The sequence below is a fragment of the Anomaloglossus baeobatrachus genome, chromosome 1 (genome assembly GCF_048569485.1).
Source record: "Anomaloglossus baeobatrachus isolate aAnoBae1 chromosome 1, aAnoBae1.hap1, whole genome shotgun sequence".
Lineage (NCBI taxonomy): Eukaryota > Metazoa > Chordata > Amphibia > Anura > Aromobatidae > Anomaloglossus > Anomaloglossus baeobatrachus.
In genome coordinates this window covers 745,882,379-745,898,252 of record NC_134353.1, presented here as the reverse complement: position 1 = coordinate 745,898,252, position 15,874 = coordinate 745,882,379, and the positions used below count along the sequence as shown (strand labels likewise).

At 45.3% G+C, this 15,874-nt stretch overlaps 1 protein-coding gene across 3 annotated transcripts in view; it reads left to right on the top strand.

Moving 5' to 3' along the window:
- Positions 1-15,874, top strand: part of CFAP251 (cilia and flagella associated protein 251) — a 235,633-nt gene that overhangs the window by 122,296 nt on the left and 97,463 nt on the right. For all 3 annotated transcript variants that reach the window (XM_075323342.1, XM_075323353.1, XM_075323331.1), the window contains exon 11: positions 6,159-6,353. In XM_075323342.1, coding sequence (XP_075179457.1) covers positions 6,159-6,353 — 195 coding nt within the window. The remainder of the gene's footprint in view (positions 1-6,158; positions 6,354-15,874) is intronic.

The following is a 15,874-nucleotide window of genomic DNA, read 5'->3' as shown; positions in this document are numbered from 1 at the left end:
AGGTGTATCTGTCTCTAAGTCAACTGTAAAGAGAAGACTCCATGAAAGTAAATACAAAGGGTTCACATCTAGATGCAAACCATTCATCAAATCCAAAAATAGACAGGCCAGAGTTAAATTTGCTGAAAAACACCTCATGAAGCCAGCTCAGTTCTGGAAAAGTATTCTATGGACAGATGAGAGAAAGATCAACCTGTACCAGAATGATGGGAAGAAAAAAGTTTGGAGAAGAAAGGGAACGGCACATGATCCAAGGCACACCACATCCTCTGTAAAACATGGTGGAGACAACGGCATGGCATGGGCATGCATGGCTTTCAATGGCACTGGGTCACTTGTGTTTATTGATGACATAACAGCAGACAAGAGTAGCCGGATGAATTCTGGAGTGTACCGGGATATACTTTCAGCCCAGATTCAGCCAAATGCCGCAAAGTTGATCGGACGGCGCTTCATAGTACAGATGGACAATGACCCCAAGCATACAGCCAAAGCTACCCAGGAGTTCATGAATGCAAAAAAGTGGAACATTATGCAATGGCCAAGTCAATCACCAGATCTTAACCCAATTGAGCATGCATTTCACTTGCTCAAATCCAGACTTAAGACGGAAAGACCCACAAACAAGCAAGACCTGAAGGCTGCGGCTGTAAAGGCCTGGCAAACCATTAAGAAGGAGGAAACCCAGCGTTTGGTGATGTCCATGGGTTCCAGACTTAAGGCAGTGATTGCCTCCAAAGGATTCGCAACAAAATATTGAAAATAAAAATATTTTGTTTGGGTTTGGTTTATTTGTCCAATTACTTTTGACCTCCTAAAATGTGGAGTGTTTGTAAAGAAATGTGTACAATTCCTACAATTTCTATCAGATATTTTTGTTCAAACCTTCAAATTAAACGTTACAATCTGCACTTGAATTCTGTTGTAGAGGTTTCATTTCAAATCTAATGTGGTGGCATGCAGAGCCCAACTCGCGAAAATTGTGTCACTGTCCAAATATTTCTGGACCTAACTGTACATACATACATACATACATACATACATACATTCCAAAGGTCTTTTAAGAAATGTTTGGGGGCACAGTGGATAAAATAAATTAATTAAAAATAAATAAAAATAGCAAACATAAAACGCATTAAAATATAAACTAAAAAAAACGCACCCTCTGTTAGTGTAAGGCTATGTGCACACGTTGCTTTTTTTTCAGCACGGAAAAAAACGCACCCTCTGGCAGAGGGGAGAATTGTAAACAATGCTTTTTGAGAAAAACGCATCGAAAACGCATGCGTTTTTCATGCGTTTTGCATGCGTTTTTCATGCGTTTTTTTAGGTGCGTTTTTTAAGACTTGTCAGTGTTAATAAAGTTGGTTGAACACAGAACTTTGGAAAAAAAAACCTGTGATGTCATTTCCTTCTCCACATTCTGTTTGAATAAATGGGAGGGCTTGGAATGGAAGGAGCACCATTTGAATTTTGGAAAAGTTGAAATAAACTTCGCGCACCATGTCACATTAGAAGGGCCCCTTGGGCACCTATACGTCAGAAAACCCCCACAAGTGACCCCATTTTGGAATCTACACCCCTCAAGGATTTTATCCAGGAGTATATTAAGCATTTTGAATCCACAGCTACTTCACCCAAAATGTTGCTGTAGCAACAATATTCTCACTGTTAGGCTATGTGGCCGTGATCCAGCGATATGGCGTCTAGTAAACAGTGTCAGCCTTCCTGCAGAGATGTGAGTGTTGTCCACGGGAGAACGCAGCTGGCCATGCCCACCATTTGGGTTCAGGCTGCTGTGGACTTTAGCTCTATTTTACCTGCAGAGAGCACTCTCGTCTCCACAGCATAAATTGACATGCTGAGGCTCGGGAAGCCACGCCACCGGTCAGTTTATGCTGCGGAGAAAAGAAGCACAGTGGGCACGGGATCTCCAAAAATCCTTCCACTGTGCTTCTACTGCACAACGCAGCGTTATGGATGCAGGGAAAACACTCAGCGCCCAAACCACTGCAAAACCTGATTGTGGGCACACAGCCAAAAAAGCGTCAATGGATGAATGGATGTCAAATATATATAACGTCCCTCCCCCGCCTGCATATTCTAAGCTGGCACCTTTAGTACCTTTTCATGTGGCACTAAAGGGTGCCTAGCTTAGTATTTTTAAAAAAAAAAAAAAAAACAATTAAAAAAATGGCGTGGGGTCCCCCCTATTTTTGATAGCCAGTCAGGGTAAAGCAGACAGCTGTAGCCTGCAAACCACAGTTGGCAGCTTCATCTTGTCTGGTGATCAATTTGGAGGGCTCCCCAGGCTTTTTTTTTTTATTTATAAATAAAGAATTAAAAAAAAAAATAACGTGGGGTCCCCCCAAATTAGATCACCAGCCAAGGTGAAGCTGACAGCTGGGGTCTGGTATTCTCAGGGTGGGAAGAGCCATGGTTATTGGACTCTTCCCAGCCTAAAAATAGCAGGCCGCAACCGCCCCAGAAGTGGCGCATCCATTAGATGCGCCAATCCTGGCGCTTCGCCCCAACTCATCCCGCGCCCTGGTGCGTTGGCAAACGGGGTAATAAATGGGGTTGATACCAGATGTGTAATGTCACCTGGCATCAAGCCCAGCAATTAGTGATGTCACGGCGTCTATCAGATACCAGACATAACTAATTGACAGTAAACAAAAGCAAAAAAAAATGACAAAGTTTTTTATTAGAAAAAACACTCCCCAAATCATTCCCTCGTTCACCAATTTAATCAAAAAATTTGAAAAAAAATGGGTCCGCAGAAATCCATTTGGACATCCCACGTCGGCTCTGGACCTTCTAGAATATGGGGGCATGTTCAGGGAACGTATCCCCCATTTTCTAGGAGGGCAGACCCTCCATTTGAGGAGAGTGGGTGCCAAAAATCTGCACCCAGTCTCCCCGGGTCACAGCTGCACAGTGCGAGCAGCCAGCACAGCTCTCTGAACACAGTGCTGGCTGTCAGCTGCTCTGCTCATGTGACTGCACTGACCGGCGTCTGCTGTGAAGGAGGAGGGGGCCGCGGGGGATCAGCGCTGCGACCGGACAGGTAAGGGGGAATACCGGGGGGAATAGGGGGTGACCTCGCAGGGCCTGGGGGGCATTTTACTGTCGCATGTCTCAAGGCACATGCAACAGAAATCATAGGAGTAGGTTGCGGCCGGTGCGCTACTGTGCGCGCGGCCATGTTGGATTTTTGGGAGGGGGGTCGGGGGTCGGGGCGGGCACTTTGGCGACACCAGGGGCTTTCCAGGACTTTGCCAGGAAGTGAGGTCAACAGGAAACCTCTTGACCTCACTTCCAGGTAAATGCCTGCGTTCTGGCATGCCGACAAAGCCCGCGGACCACAACAAAAAAGCAGCTCACTGCGGTGTAGCTGAGTTTTGACTCGCATCATTGATTCAATGGGGGAGAGAACGCAGCTACACCGCACAAAAGAAGTGACATGCTGCTTTTCTTTCCGCACCGATTTTTGGCATCCAAAACGCTGCGTTTAGAAACGCAGCGTGTGCACTGATTTTTCGGCTTTCTCATACACTTTGCTGGGAAAGCTGAATGCATGCAATTTGCCACTCAAACGCTGCGGTTCTAAACGCAGCGTTTCCGCGGTAAAAAACGCAACGTGTGCACACAGCCTAAGACTGTGTGCACCCATTGCTTTTTTATCACAAAACTGCATGCAAATCTTTATGCCAGCAAGGTCAATGAGAATCCTAAAGTTTTGTGCACAAGTTGCTTATTTTTTCCTTGCAGAATTGGTGCAGAAATAAATCTGCAGCATGTTAATTCTTTTTGCTTTTTTTGCAGCATTTTTCCACCTCAGAATGCATAGAAAATGTATGGGAAAATAATCATCAAAAACACTCTTTTTTTCTGCCAAGAGATACAGATTTGATACAGAAATTTCTACATCCAAATACTCAGCGTGCGCACATAGGCTTCATCGCTGTTTCTAACTAAGCCCACATCGAAAACATATGCCCAGCAAATATAAATAAATGGCACAGTCATGGATCTGGTTAATATGGGATTATTTCTGGTATTGCAGCTCAGCCTAACTCAATCCATTCATATGAGTGCTCAAGTTTCATTACCAGACACTACCACATATGTATAGAAGTCACTGTGACTGGATAAACAGAGGCTCGTCACTGCAGCTTTCCTCTGATCGGGGGGAGTCCCAGGGTGGAAGCCCACTGATCACACATTGGTGGCCTATAGAAACATATCTTTTAAGGGCACTTTACTCGCTGCGATTTCGCTATCGATATCGCTAGCGAGCGTACTTGCCCCAGTCGTTGTGCGTCACGGGCAAATCGCTGCCCGTGGCGCACAACATCACTTACACCCGTCACACGGACTTACCTTCCCTGCGATGTCGCTGTGGCCGTCGACCCGCCTCCTTTCTATGGGGGGCGGTTCGTGCGGCGTCACAGCGACGTCACACGGCAGCCGTCCAATAGAAGCGGAGGGGCGGAGATGAGCGAGCGGAATATCCCGCCCACCTTCTTCTTTCCTCGTTGCCGGTGGACGCAGGTAAGGAGATGTTCGTCGTTCCTGCGGTATCACACATACCAATGTGTGATGCCGCGGGAACGACGAACAACTAGCGGCATGCACCACCAGCAATATTATGAAAAGGAGCGACGTGTCAACGATCAACGAATTTTGACATTTTTGCGATCGTTGATCGTCGCTCCTAGGTGTCACACGCTGCAATGTTGCTAACGACGCCGGATGTGCGTCACAAACACCGTGACCCCGACGATATATCGTTAGCGATGTCGCAGCGTGTAAAGCACCCTTTAGAATTCATTTTTTTTTCTTTTTCTGTTCTGTTTAGTGTGTTATATACTATTTTATGATGATCCCATTATCCAAAATCTTTAATAAATCTGCACCTATTGTTGTCGGACAAACTTTTTTTAAATCAGATAATTTTTATTACCATTTTAGTTTGGTATATCAACAAATAAATTCCTCATACACGCAGGTATGAAAAACAAAATCCCCTATTCTTTCAACAATCAGAATATTCATTTGTATATTTCACAAACAGGAAGTTGTCGGAAAAACTTAATTGTACTGTATATTTATCAATCCCATTATTTTTCTATATATAATATTATATACATACTAGCTGTACTACCCAGCTTCGCCCGGGTTAATAATTGCTGTTAACAAAATAGAATGTATTAACAAAAATGTATTCTGCACACAAAAACCACAAAACAAATAGATATAAACGTAATTATAATGTCTGTCTCCCCCTCTGTATATATCTCTCTGTCTCTCTCTTTATCTCTTTGTCTGTCTGTCTGTCTGTCTGTCTCTTTCCCTGTCTGTCTCTGACTCTCTGTCTCTTTCTCCGTCTGTCTCAATCTCTTTCCCTGTCTGTCTATCTATCTGTCACTTTCCCTGTCTCTTTCTTTCCCTGTCTGTCTCTTTCCCTCTGTCTCTTTCCCTGTGTCTCTCTTTGTCTGTCTCTTTACCTGTCTTTGTCTGTTTCTTACCCTGTCTGTCTCTTTTTTCCTCTCTTTCCCTCTCTTTCCCTGTCTGTCTGTTTCCCTGTGTCTGTCTCTTTACATGTCTGTGTCTGTCTCTTAACCTGTCTCTCTCTTTCCCTCTCTTTTCCTGTCAGTCTGTCTCTTTGTCTGTCTCTGTCTCTTTGTGTCTGTCTCTTACCCTGTCTGTCTGTTTCTTACCCTGTCTGTCTCTTTCCCTGGCTGCATTGTGACACGCCAACATTACATTTAAGGGCGTGGCTGCGCATTCTTCTGACGTTCTGGCTGCACTGTGGCTCCCAGCTCCATTCGCTTTAATGGAGGCAGGTTTTTTGGTGAATAACTGTAAAGCGCTGGGTTAAAATTTCCCCTCAAAACATAGCCTATGACGCTCTCGGGGTCGAGAAGTGTGAGTGTGCAAAATTTTGTGGCTGTAGCTGCGACAGTGCAGATGCCAATCCCGGACATACATACATACATACATACATACAGATATACATACATACATACATACATACATACATACATACATACATACATACACACATTCAGCTTTATATATTAGATAGAATTTTCGGGGTTTTGTGTAGTAGCTTAAGTTGTATTTCTACATTTCTCCACAACTTTCTTCAGATATTATGTCACTGGTGATACTCGTGGACACGTGAAATTCTACGACCAACAACTGCAGCTTGTTAATTGGTACAGCCACCTTAATCTGACTCCTATCCATTCCATCTCGTTCTCAAAATGTCCCCCTGTGGCGGCAAGTGAGAATACCAGATACCCTGAGGACTGTTCCATCAAGGGGGACCAGTTTGCGATCAGGTGAATGATGCCTTTCTTTATCACATGTCAATAGTATATACATAGATTTTTCTTTCAGATGATGGAAATCTGTCCTATGCCGCAGGTGCATAACTATAATGTGCACAAGTTTACCTTGCGGTGGAGGGGCGTAGTTTTAGCAATTGGCGGGGTTTTGAGATCACTGATATGCTTAAAATTAAAAATTGAGGTAAAATGTTATAAATGTTACAAGGGTTTACTCTTGAATAGCAAAAAAGATTGACTCAGTCCAGAAATCTATAAATTATCGCAATAATGGCATAAATGCACACAATTGTTGAAAAAATACAAAGTATTTATTATTTTAAGTGTGATACATGCAAGACAACACAGAAAAAAAAGTGAGTTAAAATCATCACAACACAACAAAAGGGGGCGGTGTGACAATAAGTGGGGCCTTTATTAGATATGTGTAACCCACACATAGTGGGTTTCATTCAAGGGAAGAGCTCAAATAAATGAAATTATAACAGTGAAAAATTCAATCAAATACAGCAGGGATCACAAATAAGCACGACATACATAATGGTCTTGAATAGGATTATATATCCAAAGGTAACAATGATTCATGGTAAAATGCACAAGATTGACTTTTAATTATGGATAGATGGCTGGTTTATATATCAAATACACTGAAAGGAATATATGAGACCAAATTGGTTTATATTGGCAAAAAGTGTACATAGTCAAACACAGCCAAGTATAGATGGACACAAATAATCACATGTTCACCAATGAATCACCGCGACCGCTTACCGCAGCTGCTAGATGGCATGAGTACTAGGACTACATAGTCCAGCCGGCCACAGCAACAATGCTGCACAAGCAGGTAAAAAACCACAAAGAAAGGCTAAATAGCCATAGGATAGAACAGGACCGCTGATCCCTGCAGAAAGGAGGAGAGCTCAGTTAGGGATAATACCCACCAAAGTCGAGGCCCCACCAGAGTACACCGCCCACACCTGATGCGCATTTCGCAACGGCTTCGTCGGAGGTGTGGGGGGTTGTGAATCTGGTGCCCTTAAATTCCCCTCCAATGCCGCCTGTTGACCTATAGCGGCGCACGTCGGCCCAGCGACGCCCATCCTCCTCTGCATTGCAGCGTCCAGGCATCCGTGGTGCGCAACCGCAAACCACGGGCACCTATTGGACGCCAGGCGCAGGGAGGAGGGGAGTCCCGGGGCCGGCGCGTGCACAGGTAAAGGACTGTCACTTGTCAGCCTATAGCGGCGCGCGTCAATCCAGCGACACCCATCTCCATCTGCATGTCGGCGTCAAAGAGCCCATGGTGCGCAAGCGCAGCTCACGGGTGCTTATTAGACATCAGGTGCAGAGAAGAGAGGAGTCACGGGACCAGCGTGCGCACAGGCTTGAAGAGCACGCGCACAGGCATGAAGCTATGGGTGACATTTTAATGAAGGGCAGGAGAGAGAAGGCTAATAGTGGGTAAAGTATGCAAGACTGGCAGACAAGTATACATAAAACAGACAATCTGTATGTATGGCAATCAACATATGCATTAAATCCAGTTGTAGCAATAACAATAAATATGTTTACAATATAATAAAAATCCAACACTGAGGATTTATCGCCAGACATAGCCTCCTCAGTCCTAGTTGCGCCAAACAGGGGGAAGAGGAGAAAGGAGGAGAAGAGCACCGGATCTATAAGAACAACGATAAATTAAAATAGAGATTAGGGTTTTTTGGGGGTTTTTTTGACAAGAGCACCGACAAAAGACTTCGCCACAATTTTGAACAAGATGAAATGTGGATATAAATAATGTTAAAAAACCAGTGGAGTGAATCGCAGGACAACAAGGGCAGAGATATTTTGAGAAGGCGAAGAGGTTATTATCACAAAAGAAAAGGCTTAAAGCTGACGACCTCATTTAGGCCTTGTGGCTTTATGGTGTCTAATATGGTAATCCATCTAGCCTCCTTTTTGTGCAGATGGTTTTTAGTGTCTCCACCTCTTATCCCTAAACTCACCCTATCAATACCACGGAATTTGAGACATCTCCAGTTACATCCATGTTTTTCTCTAAAATGCTTGGGAATGATTTTAAGCAGGGATATCTCCTACGGCTTCTGGAGCTTGGCCGCATTTTTTTTTTTTAACTTCGTTTTATTAATTCCAAAAACATGTGGTACGGAATAACTCACACATAGCATTACTCAAGTACTTTCCAGGAATATCTGTCAATAGCATGAACAAATAGTAACATTAACGGATAAGGTAATAAGATTTTCATAGCACTATGTGCACCTCTGTTGACCTTGTCAACTGCATGCTACAACACTGATCCTGCCAGTACATACTGATATATATAGCATGTAGTCCATTTTAATCAATGTAATCTGTAGTCTCTAAACCTAAAGAAAACGAAAATTAGTAACAATAACTATTCCTATTCTATACCGCCTAGCTATGCCACTGGAATGCGCTTCATTATCCAATACTGAGTATGAATCTATTATTGTAACAGTAATCAACCTGAGGCTTCTTCGAGTGTGCCGGGGGAGGAGTTCCACATATCCCAAATTTTCCTGAATTTTTCCGGATGTCCTCTATTAAAGTATACCACTCGCTCATATGGAATTATCGAGTTAACCAGTTTAATCCAGGCTCGCACAGTTGGATTTGAACCCCCCCGTCCACCTCAAGGCAATTAATTTCCTGGCCAGGAACAATGTCTCTCTAAGAAGTATTCTTATGTAGTGATCTCCCATCCCGTCCTCCATTACTCCAAATAGGCACAACAGAGGGTTGCATGGAACAGGCATCAACACCATTGAGGACAACTGGGAAGTCACTTCCTGCCAATACGTGTATATGATCGGGCAATTCCACACCATGTACAGAAAGTTTGCGTCTGGTCCATGGCATCGTGGGCATTCCGACGATCGGCGCTGGCCCATAGTAAATAAGCGAGTGGGAGTTAGGTATGCCTGATGTATAAAATAGCATTGTATCAATCTATTGTTGATGGACGGAGATACCATAGTTGGAGACTCCAGTACCTCATCCAACTCCTCTCCCTGTAGACAGGGAATTAGGAGCCTCCATTTATCCTCTACCGGCAACGGCACCGATTCCACTCCAACCGATAACAGGTGTGTATAGATAGCTGAAATCATACCCCGGGGCCCCTGTGACTTCAGTATGCCTATCATTGGGAACGACGATATCAATGCCCCTGACCCTGTCCTCCGCAGGTGAGATTGAATCTCTGTACGGAGCTGCAGATACCTAAAGAATTGTGAGCGTGGAACATTATAATCGGTTTGTATCTGCCCAAAAGATTTAAAGACAGCAGTTCCTGACACATAAAGATTTCCCAACTCGAGGACTGTATGAGCTATCCAAAACTGTGCTGACGGGTGGTCCTTTAGGGTGGGAAAGTAACCATTGCCCCATAACGGAAGCTCTGCCATTGCCCCCTCAAAACGCGTTAGTTTTTTGGCTTGTCGCCACACTGATCGTGCCAACCTTAAAATAGGCAACAGCCTCGGGACATTCGCCCTGTCCGACTCCAGAAAGCCCAACAGTCAGTCTGCCCCTACCGCACGTGCCAAATGATCCTCTGAGTTAGGCAGCTGACAGTCCAGCATCCATGTACCCAGCATCTTGAGTTGTCCTGCTAAATAGTATAGGAAAAATTCTGGTAAGGCCATCCCTCCCAATGACTTTGATCTCTGTAGGATGGACATCCGGAGTTTAGGCCGAGCCTTCCCCCAAATAAAGGATGAGGTGAGTGAGTTAAGTGTGGAGAAGAAGGACCTGGGCACCAGGACCGCACTATGTTGCAGAGCATAGCTAAGCTTAGGAAGCAAAATCATTTTAATTAAATTTATCCTTCCGACCACTGAGAGTGGCAATTTTCCCCATAAATTATACTTAAGTTTGACATGATCTAAAAGTGGTAATATATTCATTTTAAGATCCATTGTGTGATCTTTCTGAATATGTATACCTAAATATTTGAAGCTAGATACAACAGGCAAGGGTGACATATCATCCATCGGGACCTCTGACCCATGTGTTAATGGCAATAGGGCTGACTTTTCCCAGTTAATATAAAGGCTGGAGAATTCTCCAAATCTATTTATAGCTTCAATGACGACTGGCAAAGTGGCACGTGCCCTATCCATGAAGACAACCATATCATCTGCGTATAGGCCAATAGTGTCTGTGCGATCTGCTATGGTAATTCCCGTGATGGATGAGTACGGATCCGAATTGCCAAGGCCTCGATAACTAAGGCAAATAGGGCAGGAGACAATGGGCACCCCTGACGTGTACCTCGTCCCAAAGAAAAAGGTGCAGATGATACATTATTGACTATGAGTCTAGCTGTAGAGGATCTATATAACATGTGAATCCAGTTACTGAACTTTGGGCCAAAAGCAAACCTCTGGAGACAAGCTGATAAAAAGGCCATTCCACCGAGTCAAATGCCTTGGCCGCATCCAGCGAAGCCAAAGCCCACTCGTTATCTGGAACCAATGTACTGTACTGCACTATAGACTGGACCCGTCTAATATTTATAGAGGTATTTTTCCCTGGCATAAAGCCGGTCTGATCCGGATGTACTATGTCCAGTATGACAGAGTTGAGCCGGGATGCCAATATTTTGGTGAAGATCTTATAATCAACATTAACTAATGATATAGGTCGATAGGATCCACACTCCAAAGGGTCCTTTCCCTCTTTCTTCAAAACAATAATATGTGCCTCATAGAAGGAAGCAGGCAACAAGCCACCATCAGAGAAATGCGAGAAAACTTCCAGAAGAGCCGGGGCCAGGGTCTCAGAATACTTGACATAGAATTCTATAGGAAAGCCATCCGGGCCTGGGGCCTTCCCCCTTGCCATCTCAGATATGGCCGTAGTTATCTCTTCTATTGTAATATCTGCATCTAGGAGCTCGCACTGTGCCTGACTCAAAGTGGGGAACTCTAAATCTGCAAGATAGTCTAAGCAGTCTTGGGTTCCATGAACGCTTCTGGAGCTATAAAGTGTTTTATAAAAGGTGCAGAAACGTTGTAAAATGTCTGCTGGGGATGTGACAATCGTACCATCAGCTTCTCGTATACCCAGTACTGTATTAGAAGCGTTTTGCTGTCTAACAATATATGCCAACAATTTACTTGACTAGTTCCCCAACTCAAAATATGACTGCCGAGTAAAAAACAGTTTACGCTTAGACTTGGTCTCTGAGTGTTGCACATACGATCTATATGAATGTATTCATTCCGTCCTATTCCCCTCTGTCGGGTTTGATATATACCTTGCCTCTAGGGTCCTAAGTCGCCCCTCAATTTCTTCGTCTTCTTGTTTAGTCAGCCGTTTTATATATGTAATAGTCGAGGACAGACACCCACGAAGATAACCTTTGAGGGTATCCCACACCAAGTTATTTCGGGGTTTAGGGTGGGCTGCCAAGAATTCCTCTAGTTGAAGCGGGGTTCTGTCACTTTGATCATTTAATTTGAGCCAAAAGGGATTTAGCCGCCAGGAAGGTCTATTAATAGTCTGGTCAAATTTAAGAGTCAGGGTCACCGGACAATGGTCTGAAATACCCCTTACCCCATGGACCACATTATCCACCCAGGTTGCTACGTTGCTCGACCCAAAAATATAGTCCAGACGGGACAACGTGCGTCTCGTGGAAGAATGGCAGGTGAACTCCCGTGTATTAGGATGTCGCAGCCTCCAGAGATCCACCCACCCTCCTCCCTCTATGCACTGTCTTAGGTCAGTCAAAGTTGAGGTCGCGGGCCGCGCTACCCCATCTAGCCTAAACCTATCCAAGTCCTCGTCGACCACTAAGTTAAAGTCCCCCATACATAGGATATACGCATCCGGATAATTAAGGGCGAAGCTTAGCGCTTGTTTGAGAACTGAAGTACGGGCAGGTGGGGGATTATAAATACATAATAGAACATAGTCCCTGGAATCTATAGATACAAATACAAACCTCCCTTCCGGGTCTCTTCTAACCACCTTGGCTTCCCACCGGACAGATCTATGTACCAAAAGGGAAACTCCCCTAGAATAGCTGGTGTGAAATGTATGTGCCACCCATTGTACCCATGGTTTCTTCACCACCTTAGCCGTGTCCCTTGTGAGGTCGGTTTCGACCAACGTCACCAGCTGAGCCCCACAACGCCTGATTTGGGAAAAGATCTTAACCCGCTTTTTGGGTGACCCAAGGCCACGGACGTTCCATGTTGTAAAAACTAATTCTGACCCCATGTTATACGTCTTGCCTCTATATGACCAGGATCACAGATACAAGTATGTAGATCTTGTATGCCGCAGAAAGGACTCCTCCCCCAGCATTCAGCCTCTTTTTCAGATTTCTCTCGACCATATCTTATCCTACAATAAAATATATTTAGCACACCAGCAGCATTATGGATATTCCTGTAAAAAAGCGAGGTTAATAACCATATAACTGTTAACCAAAAAAAAACAGCAACAAGCTCCGGAACCTCTTCTCGGAGTCCTATTAAGAATCCCAATTACCAATGGGGATACCGTCACTGAACACAGTGTCCTAGTATGGGTGGTGTGGGAGCGCAAGATTCAGGACTCCCATTCTGCCAGCATCCAGACCCCAACGCATTTCTCCAGCCCCGAGACACAAAAAAGTCCAGAATAGCTTAAGAGAAACGACAGCAGAGAGAGGGAGTCACAGTAAGGAGGGAGTCCCAAAGGAAAAAAACCTCCGCCATTTGAGCACAATCTCAACGCCCTTTGTTCCCTGACCCCGGGTGGAGCCGGAGCCAGTCCTCTGCTTCCGAGGGAGTGGAGAAAAATAATGAGGATCCTTCATGTACTATGCGGAGCCGTGCAGGGTATAGCATGGAATATGCAATGTGTCTGTCCCTGAGCTTTTTTCACCTCCAGGAAATGAGCACTTTGTTTCTGGAGGTCCACAGAGACGTCCGGGAAGATTGAAAGAGTGGTGTTGTTGTATTTGAGTGGGCCCTTCAGTCTAGCCAAACGGAGAGTTGTATCCCTGTCCTTACAATTGAGAAGTCATGCTAAGAATGGCCGCGGTGGCGCACCCGGAGGTAAGGGCCTGGTCGGGACCCTATGTGCTCTCTCAACCGCGAAGGTGGATGAAAACTCGTCCCCAAGAGTAGATTTGAGCCACTCCTCCAGGAAGTGTTCCAGTTGTTGACCCTCAGATTTCTCAGGCAGCCCAATTATTCTGATGTTATTGCGGCGCATACGATTTTCCAAATCATCCGCTTTCTGGCGCCACAAATTCATGGACCCAGCCACCTTTGTCAGTTTAGTGGCCAGTGGTGTAATTTTATCCTCTAGCTCAGATACCCTTGTCTCGACTTCAGTACTACGTGTTTTCAGGGTCTGCAGATCCTGACGTAAGAAGCCCATCTCCGTGCGTACCTCCTCAATCTTCCCCAAAAGAGAGGTTTTACACGTGGATATCGCCTGTAACAATTGTTCATATACATGTCTCAGGGTCAGATCATCTTGGCCTCCTTTATCCTCTGCTGTTGGTTTCTGATCCCCATGGTTCTCTGAACCCTTGTGAGAAGTAGCTCTCATAGCTCTGGGGGTGTCTGAGGGGTTCCCTCTAGCAAATTCCTTGAGCTTGTCAGCGGCTCCTGAGTTCTTGGGGGGGCTCATGATGCCTCTCCAGGTATATATGTAATCAGGGAGAGGGTGTTTGTGGCCTCCTGCCCACCTCCCAGTAGCTGGATGACAACTATGGAGTTAGGTATCAGCGATGACGGTCCCCAATCCAAGCCCCTGTATTATATGTGGCTAGCAGTTTGTAGCTGGGTTATACTCTGGGGGATGGGAGGGGGAGAGGAATTCTTAGAGGTGTACTCTGTGTCTGGGGAAGAACCTTGGGTCCCTTTTTTCAGGGCACACACCACAGATCCTCCAGCACATATGGGGTTAAAGTCCCTTCACCGCTGATAGCCTGTGTAAAGCTGCCTCATGCTGACTGCCAGCCTGTGGCCTGTAATGCAAATATCCTCCAGCACTCACTGTGTCTCCGGTTTCAAGGCCACCCACTGCTCTCCTGAGCACAGCTGATTGCTCCAGTCAGATCCTTTTTATCTCTGCGGGGAGTAGGTCTCCAATTGTCAGATCTGCAGGACGCTGCACACACTCTGCAGAGCTGGCAGCATGCAGGCAAAATGGCCACCGTGTCTCCCTCTCCAGACTCACAGATCTTCACCACCACTGCCAGAAGCCTGGGGAAAGTTCCAGTGGAGTTGATGGGCTGTAGGTGAGTTTCTCATTGCAGGCGGAAGAGCTGGCTGTCCATTTTGGACTGATTGCCAGGTATATTGCAGGATTTTAAGTCCAGATCACGGGAGCCCCTCTAGCCTGCGACCGTTCTGCTTGGCTACATAGCCACGCCCCCCTTGGCCGCATTTTTGATATCGCGGACATGCTCCAGAATCCGCACCCTAAATTCCCGTGTTGTAAGACCTATGTATACTAGACCACAAGGCGCATGTGGCCCAGTATACAATGTTGGAAGACCAGCAGTTAATAAAATGCATAATACGGTATGTCTTCGATCGTGAGGAATTCCAAAAGTCACACGCCCGGTCCATTTGTGGACATGCGCCACAGCTACCACACGAAACCGATCCCCATCTGGAACCACTGTGTGTTAAAAAGGTAACATTAGGCCTGGACATATAGTGGCTCCTGACGATCAAGTCTCTCAGGGTCCTCGATCTCCTGGGAGTAATGGCAGGTCTGAGAGTTAAAATAGAGGCAAGATCGTGATCCGCCAATAGAATGGGCCAGTATTTCGAAATTATTGTGGACATTTCACGCCATTGTGCATGGTATGGCGTGATCAGTCGAATCGTGTCATCAGTGGTCTTAGGTTTGATCTTAAGAAGATCATCACGAACCGAACCATTGGCCCTTTCATAGCCCTTTTGAATACTCTGGCGGGAATAATGTCTTGCCTCAAACCGCTTGACTAAATTATTTAATTGTTTTTCAAACAAGGCGTCACTTGAACAAATCCTACGCGCCCTTAGAAACTGCCCCGTAGGGATGGAGTTAATTACCTGAAAGGGATGTGATGATCTGGCGCTTAGTAATGAATTAGTTGCAGTAGTCTTGCGGTAAATATCAGTGCAAAGCGAGCCATCCTCTCCCCTGGTGATTAGGACATCCAAGAACTCAATTTTCTCAGTGCTAGAGACGAAAGTAAGTTTGATATTTTTAGTGTTGGCGTTGAGTCGCTGCATAAATAAATCCAACTGGTGGACCTCCCCCATGCCAAATCAAAAAAATATCGGCAATAAAACGCAGCCACATATGGACTGCGCCAAACTGAGAATCCGGAAAAATGATGGACTGTTCCCAATGTCCAAGAAAGAGGTTCACAAATGAGGGCGCACAAGACGCCCCCATCGCGACTCCTCTCTCTTGGAGATAGAAACGGTCCTTAAATAAGAAAAAATTATGAGTAAAGATAA